Source organism: Alternaria atra (assembly GCF_907166805.1).
Source record: "Alternaria atra isolate CS162 genome assembly, contig: 23, whole genome shotgun sequence".
In the NCBI taxonomy this organism is placed as follows: Eukaryota; Fungi; Ascomycota; class Dothideomycetes; order Pleosporales; family Pleosporaceae; genus Alternaria; species Alternaria atra.
The window spans coordinates 1,100,417-1,117,964 of NW_025091321.1; the positions used below are offsets into that span (position 1 = coordinate 1,100,417).

The window sequence follows — 17,548 nt, forward strand, 5'->3', positions numbered from 1 at the left end:
CGTAGCAGTGGCATAAGGATAACGAAGTGCAATAGTGGTCCGGCAGAAGGCTCACACATGGAGTATCTTCAGCCACGCTCCCGGCAATAATCAACATGTTGCCGTAGTGCCGAGTGTAATCAATCGCCTCCCAGATGCAGGCTCGATGCACTGCGGGGCCTGGATTGAGGGCGAGTGGACACTCTGCTAGCCGTGGCGTAAATCAAGCTTCTCGCGCTAACCAAAGACGGCTAATTCTGCTCAAAGGTGCTCCTTGGGATTCACGGCTCTTTGAACGTCGCCCGCTCGTTTGCAGTCACCGGCAGCGCGCCATGGCCCACAGAAGTTGCAGGTGCATCGCTGCAGGCCGTCCGTGGCTTCGAGATTGCACTCTCTTACTTGTAGGCGGGAAGGCGTTGCCGAGAAATGTGCTCACATGCCCCGACGCTTCACGCATCAGCCCAGACTTGACATTTTCTTGAGTGTCGCAAGATCCTACTCAATCGCTCAACTTGTATACACTGCAACACGAAATCAGCGCCCCCAGGTTATGCGTTCATACTGAAGCATCCTCATCTGCGCAATCGGAACCAGCGAACGTGCGACACCCCACAGCGTACCAAGGACTCTTAAGCGATCGTCCCCCCAGTACCGAGTTAGCAGTCTGGAGCTCAATACCTAATCCTCGATATCTAATCGCCCCGCGCAACCACCTAGACGTTCGCTTTTGTGAGCCTCATTACTGGAAACCTTCTCATCGGCTACACGCACACTCAGTTTGTCACTATGGTCGCCCACGAGGGCCACGATACGGCTACCAGTTCGATGGACATGGGCGGCATGGATATGGGCACTTCGTCACATGGCAGCATGGCAATGTCATTCTTCACGGCGACAAATACTCCGCTATACTCCGAAGCATGGACCCCAACGACTGCTGGCCAATACGCTGGGACCTGCATCTTCCTTATCTTCCTCTCTATCCTCCTTCGTGCAATCTTTACGGTGAAAACCTTCCTCGAGGTCAGAGCGATTAAGAGCGCCTTGAAGCGACGATATGTTGTCGTCGCCGGCGAGAAAGCGGTTGTCGACAAAGCTACGGACGACGCCAATTCGATGACTGGCATCCTTACAACAAACGGTGTCCAAGAGGATGTGCGGGTTATTTCGGCGCCAGTATCTCATATTCAGCCATGGAGGTTCAGTGTCGATCTGCCTCGGGCACTGATAATGACTGTTGCAGCGGGTGTCGGATACCTCCTGTAAGTATTAGATATGACAACACGGTGTGTCGATCGAAGCTAACACTTGAACAGCATGTTGGCAGTTATGACATACAACGTAGGATACTTTTTGTCTGTTTTGGCGGGTGCTTTCGTTGGTGAATTGGCATTTGGCAGGTTCAACCAAGTCGCAGCGCATTGAGTGTTGAACTCGCAACTGTACCTATATATTCATATGAAAAGGTTGTAACAGCCCTTGTTGTTCACATCAGTGTTCCACTTGATTCATGCTTCATGGAAAGTTCCTTATCGCTAGATGTTCGACTAAACGACCTGAACCGTGGAGTGCTAACGTTATCGTCTAGATCTACAAAGCTTGTTCCACACAAGATCCGACCATGCGATTCATGGACGTGTTATTCCCATACTTTTGATCTCCATAACTGGTGTAGGACCGGATTCCAGGCCTCGGCGTGTCACCGGAATCCTCATGTGTGAAAACGTATCCCTGTTCGACGCTAGTCGATTTCGCCGTAGAACCACTGCTTTGGTAATAAACTTGCTCACCCAGCGCGCCACAACATACCGTACCCTGATAACTTGCATACTAGCGAGTGCCGCCGCCGCTGCAGGATATCACTCACTTACTGTTCTCTGCTTAGATCGTCAGCGTATTCGAAACGCAGGTTAAATGCATGTGGCTTCCAGTGCTCACGCGCGAGGCATGCGCTGCACTGGGACGGAATGCACGGCATGGTAAGATGCGTCTCAACCTAAGTTGCAATAAATACGGTAGGAGTTCCCGGTGTTTACTTGCTGTTTTGTCCTTGCACTCTTGACCTTCTCGCACTCCTCTATATCAAGTCAATCGCGTCTTCCTCTCTACCTTGACATCAATACCTACATTCACCTCGCAACCGTCAACATGCTTTCCAATAGCGTCCTCGCGCTTGCATTCCTTCCTCTTACACTCGCCCATTTCCAACTCAAGTTTCCTGCGTCGCGTGGGTTCACCGACGATACTGAGGGCAACTTCCCATGCGGAGGCTACGACGATGTTCAACAACAGCGCACCGACTTCCCCATTGGCGGTGGCCCAATACAACTGCACATGGAGCATCCACAAACCAATGTCGCTGTCTACATGGCCATTGGCGACAACCCGGGAGATGGATTCAGCATTGTCGCACAACAGCAGCTCCAAGTCTCAGGTCTTGGAGACTTTTGCTTAGGCTCGGTCGCTGTACCGGCAGGATTGAACGTTTCGGATGGCACAAAGGCTTCGATACAAGTGGTCACCAACAACCACGAGGCTGGTGGCCTATACCAGGTAAGCTTGCCATTGATTCGAGTCCATCATCAAAACAAATTTGCTAACGATAACACAGTGCGCGGACGTGACCCTGGTCAACAATGCTCAGATCAACTTCGAGGACAACTGCAAGAACCAAACAGGCATGGCTGTTACTCAGGAAAACATCTCTGGCAACCCCAACGGAACATCCACGGATACAAGCCCGAGCTCGGCCAGCAGCGGAGCTGCAGCATCAGCTACACCGACTACTGGTGCAGCAGTGCAAGCGAAGGCTGTGTCGTGGGCTTTGGGTGCTGTTGGTCTCGCTGGAATGGCACTACTCTAGGTGGATTTAGGAGTGTTGAGATAGATAGCTATATACCATCTTTGATTGTTCTCTTCCGCGCAGTGTGCTGTTCCATTTTCAACTGAAACAAACGTCTGCATCTCTCAAAAACTGGATGGAAGCCTCGCTCTACGTGCATTTGCTATAACTGTCACATAACCTTCGTCGTGAGCGCTGGTCTGGGGTTTTTAGCCATGTAGCAGTAACGAAGTATTTCTTGTAAACGACTGGTTGAGGAAATCTTGTCTATCCTCTATGGTCTCCTTGTGCCTGAAAATTGGCGAAATATGTACATGGAACGTAAACTATACGATCTCAATCCTTTTATCTGGAAATCTCTACATTGTGCAAAAGGTGCACAATGTCAAAGCGATGCGCATAGAAGCCATCATATGGTTTGAAGCAAGGCTTAGTAAGAGCCAGTGCTCATAGCGGCATGCCCGTCAACGGTGACAGTAACTGTCGCCTTTACCGTCTCGGTGACAATAGCTCCGCCGGTGCAGGTAGTTGCATCTACAACACCAGACGCAATCGGAGTAGGCTGGGGAGCATCGTAGCCACCAGTTGGCCTGTCGACCTGCTTGTCAGGAAGCACAGCGCTGTATGATGAGTAGGCACTCATAGGGAGAGGGGTCGCAGCCTCGGAAACTACAGCAATCTCAGAAGAAACCTTGGGTAGGGCAGCGGAATAGACTGCGGAGGGGACAGCGCTGTATGCAGATGTGATAGCAGCCATGGAAGTTGGGCGGACTGTAGCAGAATAAGTGGCAGTGCTGTTACCGGCAGGAGCAGGAGCGGCAGTGCAGCCAGGACCTGATGCTAAAGTAGCAGAAGCGGGACCGGACTGGATCGGGTTGCAACCAGGGAGAGCATCAAGGACGCTTCCATCGTCACCGCCGTATGTCTCCATGGCGGAGCAGCTTGCCCAAGACTCATCGCTGTCCTTGTTGACATTCTCGGAACCGAAGCACTGTTCCATTTCTTCTTGTCCACATCCGCAACCGCACTTGCAGCCGTCGTTCTCGCTTACGGCCTTTTCGAGGACACCAGTCTCCCATCCGTTCATCTAGTGATCGTGTTAGGAGTGACTATCAAGAGAGGTAAGGAACAACTTACGAAATCACCGTGGAACCCGTAGCCGGTTGGGTCACCGTTAGACAGGACCCAAGGAGCCTCATCGGGACCAAAAGTGAACTTGGTAACGTCCCACCAGTACTCAATGAAGAGGGTAGGGAAGCGCGCAGCCCTATGAGTAGTCGGGCAGTTCTCGATACCAATACCGGCGTTGCCGTTGGGGTAGGCCATGTGCGCATTAGGGTTCTTGGGGTCCATCTTCTCGCCGTTCCAGCAGGAAGGGAAGGTAACCTCGGAAGCGAATCCATACTTGCAGGTGCTGAAGCCCTTGGGGAAACCGTTGGCAAAGATGGCTGTAGAGCCACCGTCAGGCTCATGGCAGCCCCAACGAACACCGGCCGGGTTGTCGCCATCGGAGCGCTTGAGCGGGCTGCCAGCGATCATGTTGAAGTCCTCCGGGTAAGCAGTGACGTTTGCCCAGTTGTTACCATCGCCATACTTGTAGTATATCTTGGTGGCTAGCTCGGGTACGCGGTAGAGTTTGGTCCCATTGGTGAAGAACAGAGTAGGGCGCCAGTACAAGGACTTGTCGGCCTTGACACGAGCAGTGGTGCAGTCCGAGGCCTGGGTATCCGCAAAGCCCATGGACTTGGAGAGTCCGTTTCCTCCGTCGAAAGAGTGGAGATGGGGGCTCTCAGTTCCGGGGAATAGACCAGGGTCGAGACGCTGGTAGCTCATGGCATTACCAGCGCGGTTGTAAAAGCTGAAGTACTTGCCAACGCATTGCGCCGAGGCAGTGGCGGCAAAGCCAGCAGTGAGTGAGACGATGTCAAAACGCATTGTTACTTGGTAATGGTGCTTGGGGATATCGAAAGTGGATTTGAGTTGTAAGACAGCGAAAAGAGTGAGCTGTTTGTTAATGAAAGGAACGAGTCACAGACTCTAGATGCTCTTGATGTCAAAGGAGTGTATGAAGAGTCAAAAGAATGAAATAATGGTATTCCTGTACCGGAAGCCAAAGAGAGCGATGGAGGAGCAAGCGATAAGAGCAAGAAACGATGGGCAGGATGCTGGGTAAATATACATCGACACCCACCTGCACCTGGAATTACATGCAGCCTGTGGTGGCCAGCCCACGCTTGAGGCGCCCCATTCTAGGACAAGATTAGCTGAGGCCTCCAAAAGTTTGACTGATGAGACTAGATTCGCGTGTGTGCGTAGTTGTTTCCGGGTGGAGATCTGAGCCAGGGGAGCCGCGCGCAGTTCGAAGACGGCGCGGGCGTCAGGGGTAGGATGAGAAGATTCCATTCCGCGAGTCGTAAAAATACTTGGTGACAACGCCCGACTTCCTTCAGCCTGCAGCGAGGCTTGCATACGCCGTCGCTGTCTGAAACAAACCGATATACGGTTCGCGCGACGCCCGTTGTTTGCTTCCCGGAGTCTGGACGGCAGCTGACGTATCGATAGGACAGAAACATACATGCCGTTCCTGACGGAGTTCGGGGCGCTTAGCGTCACGATCGTCCTGCGCGAGGCCCAGGTGGCTGATCTTCAAACGGTGCCGACTCCCCCTGCCTAAGATTAATGTCCGCGCGCGCTTCGATTAGCTGCACAAGTTTCTTTTTAGGCTTCAAGACAAGGGCTTTGATAAGGAGGATAGTCCGGTAAAGATACTGCCTTCTTGCAGCGAACCCGCACAATGTGGAGCTGAACACTTTTGCCGCTGGGCCGCGACGGGAGTCACTCAAAGGATCGACCCGGCACTGGAACGAGATCTTCGCAAGGACCGCTTGCTGTCTATAGGGAGGCAAACCAGGGCAATGGTAATTCGACGAGCTATCATATCCTGTATCTCGAAGTGAATCGACAGCAATCGCACACAGACTTTCTAAACTCGTCGTCACTCTGCACGGCACAGTCGAAGATGACGCTCCGTACCTGAGCACAACATGTGCGTGGCGTCAAATCACAATTTTCTAGTGACCTGCACACCGAGTTTAGCAGGCATAATAACGGATGCAGCTCTCCTTTCACTCAAGACTAAGCCTGCAAGATGCATGTTCCCGCAGCCTACCTGGAAGAAGTCTCCGTCCGGTAGAGAGCGGCCACCAGTCAACAAGTTCGCAGTAGTCGGAGCGTAGCCCTTCTGCCATTTAGCCCGATATCTGACGTCGCAGCGACAGCTCATGGCACGGCCGGTATCGATAGGGAGATTATCCTCCCCACTATTTATGAAACGCACAGTATTCGTAGGAGAGAATATGTGGTCTGGACCACGCTTGATCGACATACTACACGCTGCCGCCGAGACGTGGAGCTGAGAGAATTCGCTGTCGTCACGATTTGCCTACGATGGAGGCGGTATTGTAGTGCCTGACGACGGAAGGCACCCGTAAGAAGTGGGCTTTATGCGCGCAGATGTTCCCTGTACGATAGTACCATGGACGGAATCTTGACAAAGAAGGCGCGTAACGAAGGACTGCGGAGATCTATGCTGTAACATGCTGTAGAGCATCCCTGTACTCGTCATTCGATGTATTTCGCACTTGTGTTAGCATAAATAGATGTGAACGCACTACAATTGTTGAGCCTCCACGGCACGAAGCGACCGGTACAACAGAGCGGCAGCGTGCCGCAGTGGAAGAAAACAAAGCTTTGACGGAACAGCGTAGCGTTTGGATTCTGGAGGCTCTCATATGTTCGCAGTGTCTGACTGGCTGCGAGAAAGATAGTCTACACATTGCCTTACAAACTACTAGAAAGGGATTGATGTATGTAGAAAGAAAAGTGGATGGGGCTCATAGACCGCATATCGTAGAGGTCGAGGTAAATTTGTTGGTTATTAACGTGAGTCATGCATTTTCCAACTACGCTTAAAGGCCTGCGCTGGCAACCTGTTCATCTAGTATTGTCTCTTTACACTCCATGTTTGTAAAGTATCCAATTTGCGAACAACTCGGACATAGGCTCAACCTACGTTTTGCATGATCGTCTCCATTTGAGTTATATATGTGGGAACTGTGTCAAATGTGCCATCGCTTCCCGCTGAGGAGACCGATATCGCCTCTGGCCTATTAGCCTAGCGAAGAGTTATTTGCTCGAATATACCTCCATTCAGTTATGGAACCGATTTGCATTCGTGCCATCGTAATATCGTAGCGATTTCGGCTAGAGGATGTCGAAATCATTGCCGTGTTTGATATGCGTTGAGTGCATGACATCTCACTCACGCCTTACCACTCAGCGCACTCTCAACCGCACCCCAACGATCGATACTTCTCTTGATCAGTCCTCCCATCATTTCTCTCCCCACGACACCTCCACCGCTCTTCTCGACTCTTCTGATAACCAAGTCCTTTGTACCCTTCTTTCCGCCAGCACAATCCACCGTCACACTGACAGTTTCTCTACACACGCCCTCCTCGAATGCATCTGGATCACTGAGTACGAAGTCTACTTCTTCCTCTTCCTCTTCTCTCCTGCCTTCGAACACTGCAAACGTGCTAGGGATTGGGAGCCCTCGTAATTGAAGGCGATGTGCTTCTTTGGGCTCATCCGAGCAGAGTATTCCCTCGTACTCCTCATCGTAGTATGCGTATGGGAGAATTGTGTCGCGGAGTGCCGCAAGTATGGATATCCATGCCGCGTCGAATGCGTTGCCATCAATGCTGATGAAGAAGACATCGAGGTAGAGAACCCAGTATCCTTTCAGTTGTGTCTCGGCTTCTGTATCTGGATCTTCGGGATTTGTTGTCGGCTTGTATAGTATGCGGAGATCTGAGGCGCGAAGAAGATGTGTCGAGTTGAGGAGAGAGCGTATACGAGTTATGAGTGTCTGCGCATATGTGGACGGTGCATTGCCGGGGATATGAGAGGGTGTGCTTCCTGTCGATAATTCCACATTCGGAACCAATAACCTCAGCTCTTCTAATTCCTCATCATTCCCGTCACCCTCGTCCGCGTTCTGACCTGCAGTCTGTCCAGGATACTCGTAGGTGCCTGGAATGTCTTCTTCTTTCAAGATCTCTGCGCGCACACCACAAACCACACTTGTGTTTCCTAGTCGCACGACTGCGCTCCCGTTGCAGTGAGTCAAACTTCCAGTGTTGATTCCGGGTGTGCGAAATTCGTTTGCAGTACGGCCATTGGCGCGGATTGGCTTCTTCTTCTCTGCGGAGAGATGCGCCTGAAGGAAAGGGTGCGGGGAGACGGCGGCGAAAATTGGGCGAGGGAACGTGAGCGCTGGGGCTGACTGGGTTGCAGTGGCCATGACGAAAGTACTGGAAAGCAGTATGCGCTTGGGTGGAAGTGCGATGTTGGAAAGGCGAATTGTTAGAATCTATGTTGACGTTGGGAAATTTTGGAGCTCTGAGCTATGACGCGCTAAGGTTAAGCTTAATGTGTGGGGCATGGAGATCTTAAGCATAACCTAATCGTCACATTGCCAGCAAAACACATTTACTTTTAGGTGAACATAGCAACCAATCTGAGCTTTCATAATATTAAGACTATGTAACCCACGCGCTATGCCCCGGGGGTATTCCGATCCGCTACAAACGCGATGCGACATTCAAACACCAACACCAACTATGTCTGGTCCTTCTAATCAATCTGTAAAGTCTGCTCGAAGTCGTAGCTTCGTTAAGCTTCGAGTTTATCCTGAGCTGAGTCCAGCCTTGCCGGCCTGTTGTACAGGCGTCCACTTTCCCTCTTTCTTGAACTGATCGCCCCTCAACGTGCCTTCAGCAAGTTGGCTGATCATGTAATCTCTACCCTTGATCATCCATACCATCTGACTGGGTACCCTAAACCCATTGAATGCGCCCACACCCTTCTGGGTGCCGATGGGGCAGATCTGCTGCTCCTTCAGGTTCGCCGTGTAGTGACGATCACCCTTGTGTGGTTCGCCAGTCAAGTGGGCAAGAAGATCGTTCTTGAGATTGGTCATGGCTGCAGGTACAGCATCGTACATGTCCATAACTCCTCCGCGGGTATAAGAGCCTGCGTCGCCGACGACGTACACACGAGGGCCAGCGGATTCGTGTTCGACGCGGAGAGTCTTGTCGTTGCACGCTACGCGATTGCGGGTGTCGAGCCACTCCTTGGGAAGGAAGCCAGTGTTCGGCCGGGAGCCGGTTGCATCGATGTAAATATCCGCTTCGACCGTTTCGCCATTGCTAAGCTCCACTCTTGTCTTCGCGCCTTCTTCTTCGCCCGCTTTGGTCGACGCAACAACCCTGGTATTGTACGTGACATCACACCCCAGTCGCTTCAAGAATTGCTCGGCGGTTTGCCCAATGGCTGGGCGGAGTAGAGGCAAAAGCTTCTTGTCTCCGCAGATAAGAGTGACCTTTGCTTTCGGGTTCTTGGGCGCAGACGCCATGAAACCAGGTCGACCGTTCAAAATCTCAGCAACCTCTCCAGCGGTCTCGACACCCACAGGGCCACCTCCACCGATTACTACCGTCTTTGCGCTCTTCAAGCCCTCCTGGAAGGCGGTGTGTACCTTCTCGAGAGCCTCGCGATCGGTAGCCTGCGTGAATAGAGGGCTTGGTGTGGTGAACCCAGTTGCGATTACAAGCGCAGCGTATTCGATGTTTTGTTGCTCGCCTGACGCGGTTTCAACACCGACCGTCTGACTGGTGGGGTCGACATGTGTCGCGGTTCCCTGGATGAACTTGAACTTTGGGAATGCGTAGGTGAAAGCCGGCTCGATTGGATAGAAAGTCTTCTCTGAAGGCATCATCTGTTTCGAAACGCTCTCTCTGGGTGCTGCGATGCGCCACCAGAGGTCTTTGGAGGGGTTGACAAGTGTGACATTGTAGGTGACTCCATCCTTCTTGGGTAGTTGTGGGAGGACATGTTTGAGGGCGTAATGCGCGGCGCTGATTCCTGCGAAGGAACCTCCCAGGATGAGGATAGTTTCGGTGCTCATATTGAATGACGATTAAAGATGCGCTTGAAAGGGGTATACTGAGTGAAGAGAAGACTATGAGAGGGACAAACACGTCGCAAAAAGAAAATGTTTGGGAGACGCGTTGGTATTAAACTTTAGGCGCGCTTCAAGCCTCAGGGACGCCGTAGGTGGGGAGCCGCCGAATCGTTAAGTCGAGGCTGAATCGAGTGACTGAGACGTTTCATTATGGTAAGCGCGTTGTTAGCTTTCATATATGGTTCTCAAAGTTTCCTTATCAGGATTTTAGCCGGCCTTGAACGTTGCTTATGCTTGGGCTTATGAACCGCACCCATGGTCGCGCTGCTTATTCGTATTGTGAGATGTTGGAGGCTTGGGAAAAGGAAGCTAAGGATCGCGTGCTAGCTACTTTACGCTTAACCGCGGAATCCCTTGTTGCCGATCCGTTTGCTGACAATAACACGGATGCCCGAACTATGGCAGCAGACGGATGCGTGGTTATGAAGTCCTAACAAACGCGGAGGTCTTCCGTCCTTCTGGCGCATACATCCCAAATCATGAGCTCTGAGGCTAGAGAGATTCAGTACAGCTGACTCATGGAATGTTCGGCGACTCTTGGTCGCCTTGTCATCTCTGAAAGCTTCATTCGCTACATTCGATTCATGTGCGCGGGCGTAGGCCTCAGAACTTCGCAAAGTCAAATGCGCGTATGCTCTCGGTTTTTGTTTGGTGCGCAATGATGACATGGAGAGCGTGCTAGAAGATTTTGATTCATATCTGTTCCGAGACATAACGCCAGTCCGGTATCTGAATGCGAGACCCACCGTGACTGCTGACCGTCACGGTCGTTGCATCCATGAAGTCCTCCATATCAATATACATGCGGTAGGCTGTCATTGCACATCATCTCTTCCCTGGCTCTTCCCAGTCTTTCTTAAGCTACTTTTCATGTAACTTCTTACTCGACCTCAGCCTTGGACTCGAAGTTCTCGCCGGCGACAAGCTCGGGGATGTCATCATCGTCCTCATCGTCGTCGTCCTTCTTCTCGCCATCCTCACCCTTCTCCTTCTGCATGCTCTGGTAGGATTCGGCGAGTTTGCGTAGCGATGCGAGCGAGTCAGGGCCGAGCTGGTTGAGGATGCCGGGGACGAGCTCTGTTAGCTCCTTGTCCTCACCGTGACCGTAGATGGCGAAGGTGTTGGCAGGTACTGAGGCGTGGACTATACGGATACGCGCGTTAGTACATACTATGGCGCGAACACAGACGATGGGAGAGCGGCCTTAGGTAGTAGCATGTCTGCCAGGTACAAAAGCTCCCCTCCCACACTCGTACAGTACAGAGCTTTGGGATGACGTACCCTTTGGTGCCGAGAAGTGAATGACGTTTCCGTCGCTCTTGAACATGTTGACCTCCTCAATGGCCTGGATAGGCTGGACGTTGAGCTTCTTCAACGCGGTCTGGAGCTTCTTGTCGTCGGTACCAGCGGCCCTGTGGACCTTCTTGACCTTCCTGCGGGGAGTACCCTTTCCGCTATATATCGAGTTAGCCCCGAATCTCTCATATCCATCTCATTTCTGGTATGTCGCCTGCTGGTAATTGGTGGTCGCGGTGGTGGTTTCGCGGATTCGAGATATTTTGTGGTGCGGGGCTGTCAAAAATAGAGGAGAGAGGCTTGCTTACCCTAAACACCAGAAGTTAGCAATTGGTTCCTCAATAATACAGCTGACTGCCTCCTAAGGCAGTTCCAGCTCAAAATTGGTGTACATACCAATGCGCACTGACGCTTGCATGCGCGCCAACTTTGCTTGATCCATATTTGCGGTGTTGAGGAAGTAGGATGACTAGGTGGGGAGAGCTGTACGAGTGGAGGTCAGCGGTCGGTTCCGGATTCTTTGTAGACTTTGAACGAGGGCTTGAGCTCAGCGTAAACGCGGGACCGGTACGCACCTAAATTCGGGATCGTGGCCGAGACTTGGAGTGTGGTGTTGCTGGTGAAGTTGTTGCGGGCATCGGCGAAACTCTACGGAAGCGCCGATTGTGTGCATGCCTCGCTTGTTGAAAGCTCCAAATCCCCCGCAACGTCAGAGGGGTCATTCCACACATGAACACCAACACACTATCATCACCGTCGCATCGCGCAACCGTCCCATTTAATTGCAGAGACACAATCGGATGCATCCAATGCCAACTATCTTGTCTTGATTGGCCTCCGCCAACAGTCCGATTCTATGCATGGTGAGACGGAAAATATACTACAAATATCGAACTAGATATGTCAACTATACAGATTGACGTGTCGCCAATTTCACACAGTATACACACATTGTCTACCAGGTTGCTGGCATTCGGAGGATGTCCGAGGGGACGGGACTGGGGCTGCAAACTGCAACTATATAACAGAAATAGTAGAACAAACGTGTCAGCTGTTCATGTCAAAGCCCTGGGATCATCTATGTAATCGACGTTGCTGTCGTCTACCGAAGATGCTGCAGGCTAGATCGAACATAAAGCCGGAAGCAAAAATAGAAGAATAAAACAGAGATTCAGAAATCCCAGTTTCCACTTCTCAGTGTCTTCTCGCCGACGAACCATTAAGCACCGGGGTAGTCGTGTAAGCAAAAAGATGCCTCGTTGAAGCCACATGGGCAAAAAAAGGAGGAATGCGCTCTTGCGAACGCCGATGATGACTCATCGGAGGTTTGAACTCCGGACCTTCAGTGTACTGACAAGGCTTTTGAGGGCCTTTGTTAGACTGACGTGATAACCAACTACACCAACGAGCCCGATTTGATGAAATGATGAGAATTAATAACGATTATGACTTGAGGTTACAATTGTCCTAGCTGTTCTGGCTTGATAGATGACTTCGTAAGTGAGTCAGTGAGAACTTTTGGGCCGACGCGGACATATCCAGCCGTCCTTGGAACATCAACCCCGCGAATAAGGCAAGGTCCTGGAATTGTTAACATAACATCGCTACTGTAGAGTAGTCGTTTGCCTGGCCTTTCTATTTATATCTATTGATCGATACCGAGGTGAGAATTCTGAATACACAGTTTGAACGTAGCTGCTCTTCTGGGACGAAGGCTTTCGCAGCTTGCGAGTAACTGTCCATTCGTTACTCAGGTGCCTTTAGATTGGGGAAACCCAGGTTCTGGAGATGCGATCCCGTATTGCTCGGACAGAAAATATGCTTCGACAACGCCGAGTTCGTCTGGCAGTGCTGAACGGCGGATTAGCTCCTGTCGCGTTGCATGCGCGTTCATAGGGCTGGCACGTAAGGCGTGGCATAGTGGGTATCGTCATAGTGTGTGAGGTTTCTAAGAATTAGGAAGGGACCAAACCAAGCCTGGAATGAGAACAATTTGGACTATGTTGCGCGTGATAGCATTGATCGTGTTTTGATCGCGACATGGTATGGGCGATGATTAGATGCCGTCTGCCTTCCTGGAAATGGGCGCTCGTGGTTTGCTAGGAGTGTGAACTGGAAGCCCGCGAGATACTCGTGTAGGTAACGCGTAGCGCGCAGCCGACGCGAGATGGAGGGAGTTGCCCAAACAGCCTGCGCACCTACAGCGATTGGTCGGCATTTGTCCACCGACACCACTGATCCAAAAATAAAAAGAATATTCACCGAACGTCACGTTGTCACTGTATGCCAATCTTTTCTACAAAAGATCCCACGTCAAACATCGACGCGGCATCCAGATCCCGTCGCTTCGCCGGCACAGCGTTCTCCAGTTCGGCAGCGAAGCGAACCCACAGCAGCACCACAGCCACATACTGCCCTTGACCCACTCAGAACGCTCCCCTAAAGCATCTGTGCCAGGATCACCGGCAGCTCAACATGCGATTTGATCAAAAGTGCCATCCGAACTGTGGCTAGTGAGGGGCGAATCTGCGGGCGCGCGACCTCATAACCGGCTGACGAGACCCTGATCTGCATGACAACCTTCCAAGTGCAGTAAAGAGACCGGTGGGCTATGGTGACGATCTCTAAGTCAATCGCCACTTTGCGACGACTTTTGCTCGCTGCAACGAATTATGGACGTTGACGGTATGCAACAATGTACATGGGTTAAACAGGTCAAAAAGTATGGCCACTGCCGCTGCTGGGCGCTGGTTTCTGGTGCGTTTGTACTATTGCTGCCAGACATGAAGCGCTGAGACACATTGCGAACGTTGACCCGCCGCCATTTGCTTTTATTATTACTGCTTTCTTTACAACACTCGCTCACGCATACATGCATTCGTTAAGAGGATGGAATTGGTTGGTTCTGGGCAGTGTGATGGGAATGGTACACGGCGCTGCGTTGCCTACTATTACACCTGCGCCGCGACCAGACAGAGTTGACATTCGATCGTTGAAGTATAGACAAGACCCTGATGCGTACGATGCCCCTTCATGCACGACTACAAGTATAATTGCGCTAACATCAAATCAGTATCGAGATCTTGCAAGTGCTCATTACTGCACTACCACTTTCGCTACGACAAATCGCTGCGACGAATATACCCGCCGTCTCGAGCATACTATGGGAAGAGTTCCTAGATGATAACCGGCCAGAATGGTTCAATGAGCTGCCATACGACATACAATCTTATTTTATCCAAGAATTCGGACCAGCAACAGCAGCACCACCTGCGAGCGAAGCGATACCCACTGATGTCACCGCATCCGTGACGGCTCTACCAACAGAAACAGCTTCAAATCCATATTCATCGGCGCTTGAATCACTGTCTACTAGTGCGGCGGAATCTTCTACAATATCAGAATCCGAAAGCTTGAGCATAATACCTACATCTACGGCGTCTTCAAGGAGTCTCTTGAGCGAGACATCCAGTTTGGCGTCTTCCTCAGAGTCTTCTCCCGCATCTTCGACTACGCCAGCGACTTTGTCATCTTCCGCGACTACGTTTTCCACTTCGTCCTCGTGGTCAAGTTCATCCGCGACTCCAAGTTCAACTGCAGACCCAATAGCACCTGCGTCCAGCGACTCTGGCCTAACAAGACGTGAGAAAATTGGACTGGGAGTAGGTGTACCACTAGCCGTACTTGCCGTCGCGGCAATCTTGCTTGGATGTTGCTTCATTTTACGCAGAAAGAGAAGACGGTCCATCGAAGGCAGTCAACCTCCTTCATCACCCGGGTTCATTCCTCGTTTCTCTTTTCAGGACCGAGGCCTAAGCGTTGAGAGCTTCGAACACAGGCGACCTTTGAATCCTGCATCACATCAGACGAGTCGATTCGTGGAGGACATGAATTGGGAGGATGATGGCTATGAACCGCCTATGTCCACAGCCTACGGGGGCCATACGATACCGGCAGCAGCACCTACACCATCGCAAGCAAATGCTATAGCTACTGCAGGTGTACCCCACCCTAACCAAGGCAAATTTATGCCAGCAGGATCAACGCCGATGGCAATGCAAGACAATCACACACCGATCCTGGCGCCCGCACTTTACCACAGCCACTCATCAAATCGTGCTCGTGGCCGACGAACAAGCTACACGAGCCTTCACTCTGTGGCCGAAGTCACAGAACCCGACGACGAAATGAATAGAGAGTCTCCCATCTTGGGTCGTCACAACTCACCGCCCAGGACGGGGCCTCGAAGACCTGGTGTGCCAACCCTGGACATGCTCCCTGTCCCCGCTGTAGCGAGCATAAAGCGCAAACCGGTGCCCACAAGTCCGATCAGTAGCCCAGCGGCAGAAGCATCACGAGGTCTCCTCCGGCCTTCTCTCGCACACAACACTGCCGACCATAGTGGAAGCAGTTCCTCCGGTCTAGCCGTCTCCAGCCTCTCTTCCAACTCTGGGCACACGTACCATTCCGACGATTCTGCGCCCATATCTCCTATCACGCACCAGAAACCGTCTTCGAACCCCTTTGCAGGCGGATATTCTTACCTTGAAGACTATGGTCCGGAATACTCGAACAATGGATACAACGACCAGGATGACGAAGTATACGGCGGACACAGGAGTCTAGACCGGTACCCAGATCCCAGTCCGCCGAGGAGAAAGAGTAGCAAGACTGAGTGGCCGTTGAGAAACGTCATGGGAGGTGGTCAGAAGAGGACGAGAAGTCCCATGTGGGACCGCGTTTACGAACGTGTATGATTGGGTTTGATGCATGATGACGAACGATTTTCTTTGTTGTACATATTAGCATTTCTGCATGCTATGATCTAGCACTGGCGTTTGTTTACTGGGTTATGAGTGTCGATAATATCCATTCCTTGAAGCGACGATACACAGCGTCATTGTACGCAAGTTTTTGTTTTGGTATACGGTCCTTTGCAGTATATATACAGGCTGTACAGTTAGCCTGGTCGAGAATTCATGTCAAACATTACACTAGAACTCAGAGTTGCTGGTTGAGATGCTGATGGGTGTATGGTAATGTGCATGTAATAAAGCTCGCTAAATGTTCCGAGTAGTCTACAAGACCTCGTGCGTGTACAGTCTACTCAGCAAAAGCCCTTCATCTTGGTCCGCTATTGCTGACGCGGACCCCCCTTCTTTCTATGATCATTAGGCGCTGCGGTCTAATCATAAACCAACTCTTCGTGACCCACGTCCAGACTGGTCTCTTAGTCGTGGAACTTCCTGTTCTCATTCTCTCCGAAAAGCGTGACCCTGATGGACGGCAGAGCCTGGGACTCGAGTAGCTTCAATCGTTCTTGGAAGGTGTTGTTGATATCGATTCGGCCGTTGGTTCCGACAATCATGGCACCACCAGCACTGTCTGCAGTTAGCCATATGCTACATGTATGGTAACGATGCAACTTACGATCCCTCAGGCAGCGGGTCGCTCTCATCAATAGTGATGGAGACTTCCTTGCCAATGTTCTTCTTGTACTCGGTCTGCGCCTCCTCGATAGCCTTCTTGGTAAGGTCGTAGTCGGCCTTCCGCACCTTGACCTGCAGCTTGTCCTCGTTGAGCGCATATGCACCCTCAACAATCAGGTCCTTCATGACGCTCTGGTACTTCTTCTTGTCCTTTGATACATCGCCCAGCTTCTTCTCGGCCTGCTCAAACAGCTTGTTGAGCAGCTCCTGACGGGCAGAGAGGATGCGTAATCGGCTCTTGTTGGAGACGGTGGAGCGGGTGATTTGCTGCGACATGCTAGCCTGTTTGAACTTCTTCTCGTACGACGAGTCGATGGAGGCCTGTTCCTGGCGCACTAGCTTGGACTTTTCGATTGCAAACTCCTCGTCGGCCTTGAGGCGGATTTCGTTGGCCTTCTCCATGGCTTCCTGGCGGATAAAGGCCGTCATCTTCTTCAGCTCGCCGGCGACCTGCCATAGTAGCGAATGTTAGCTGTGGTGTTGACGTAGTTGGCGGGGAGCTTCCAGCTGGCTGAAGCCGAGGGAGAATTCTACCTGGTCGTCGGAGAGGGCGTGTACTTGCGACATGATGGCGATATTGTGTGGGGTTCCTCTGGTTTACGGGGGAGGGATATGGGTGCTGGCGTCGGGGGTGTCGCAGTGACGGAGCTTGGAGGTTGAAGTTCAAGCTTGGGCCCCAGATGCTGCCCGCGGCTACCTAGGTACCCTCTACAGTGATGCATGGCACAACGTCGCAGATACATTTAGTCATAATATTAAACGTGAAACGGTAATTATATGCATTTGCTGTCTTTTTCCCCGAAAACGCGACGTCTTCTCGTTGCTGCACCACAGCTGTCTTCCTCAACCCAACTA

The 17,548-nt window shown here is 51.6% G+C and overlaps 8 protein-coding genes across 8 annotated transcripts; 3 read left to right on the top strand and 5 right to left on the bottom strand.

Annotated features, from left to right (window-relative positions):
* Positions 1-765: 765 nt before the first annotated feature.
* ALTATR162_LOCUS3949 (uncharacterized protein) lies at positions 766-1,404 on the top strand (the record flags this gene model as incomplete). Its single annotated transcript, XM_043311559.1, has 2 exons — positions 766-1,241; positions 1,296-1,404. The coding sequence occupies 2 exons, from the start codon at positions 766-768 to the stop codon at positions 1,402-1,404; spliced, it is 585 nt and encodes a 194-aa protein (XP_043167494.1).
* Positions 1,405-2,127: 723 nt separating this feature from the next.
* Positions 2,128-2,842, top strand: ALTATR162_LOCUS3950 (uncharacterized protein; the record flags this gene model as incomplete). Its single annotated transcript, XM_043311560.1, has 2 exons — positions 2,128-2,532; positions 2,591-2,842. The coding sequence occupies 2 exons, from the start codon at positions 2,128-2,130 to the stop codon at positions 2,840-2,842; spliced, it is 657 nt and encodes a 218-aa protein (XP_043167495.1).
* Positions 2,843-3,251: 409 nt separating this feature from the next.
* ALTATR162_LOCUS3951 (uncharacterized protein) lies at positions 3,252-4,756 on the bottom strand (the record flags this gene model as incomplete). The annotated part of the gene is made up of 2 exons (XM_043311561.1): positions 3,252-3,908; positions 3,959-4,756. 2 exons carry the CDS (start codon positions 4,754-4,756, stop codon positions 3,252-3,254), a joined length of 1,455 nt encoding a protein of 484 aa, XP_043167496.1.
* A 2,386-nt stretch (positions 4,757-7,142) lies between these two features.
* On the bottom strand, positions 7,143-8,186 carry ALTATR162_LOCUS3952 (uncharacterized protein; the record flags this gene model as incomplete). Its single annotated transcript, XM_043311562.1, has 1 exon — positions 7,143-8,186. One exon carries the CDS (start codon positions 8,184-8,186, stop codon positions 7,143-7,145), a length of 1,044 nt encoding a protein of 347 aa, XP_043167497.1.
* A 384-nt stretch (positions 8,187-8,570) lies between these two features.
* On the bottom strand, positions 8,571-9,851 carry ALTATR162_LOCUS3953 (uncharacterized protein; the record flags this gene model as incomplete). Its single annotated transcript, XM_043311563.1, has 1 exon — positions 8,571-9,851. The coding sequence occupies one exon, from the start codon at positions 9,849-9,851 to the stop codon at positions 8,571-8,573; it is 1,281 nt and encodes a 426-aa protein (XP_043167498.1).
* A 937-nt stretch (positions 9,852-10,788) lies between these two features.
* Positions 10,789-11,646, bottom strand: ALTATR162_LOCUS3954 (uncharacterized protein; the record flags this gene model as incomplete). The annotated part of the gene is made up of 3 exons (XM_043311564.1): positions 10,789-11,051; positions 11,190-11,362; positions 11,615-11,646. The coding sequence occupies 3 exons, from the start codon at positions 11,644-11,646 to the stop codon at positions 10,789-10,791; spliced, it is 468 nt and encodes a 155-aa protein (XP_043167499.1).
* A 2,430-nt stretch (positions 11,647-14,076) lies between these two features.
* On the top strand, positions 14,077-15,961 carry ALTATR162_LOCUS3955 (uncharacterized protein; the record flags this gene model as incomplete). The annotated part of the gene is made up of 4 exons (XM_043311565.1): positions 14,077-14,222; positions 14,278-14,512; positions 14,581-14,846; positions 14,935-15,961. 4 exons carry the CDS (start codon positions 14,077-14,079, stop codon positions 15,959-15,961), a joined length of 1,674 nt encoding a protein of 557 aa, XP_043167500.1.
* A 473-nt stretch (positions 15,962-16,434) lies between these two features.
* Positions 16,435-17,260, bottom strand: ALTATR162_LOCUS3956 (uncharacterized protein; the record flags this gene model as incomplete). The annotated part of the gene is made up of 3 exons (XM_043311566.1): positions 16,435-16,585; positions 16,635-17,143; positions 17,228-17,260. 3 exons carry the CDS (start codon positions 17,258-17,260, stop codon positions 16,435-16,437), a joined length of 693 nt encoding a protein of 230 aa, XP_043167501.1.
* Positions 17,261-17,548: the final 288 nt, after the last annotated feature.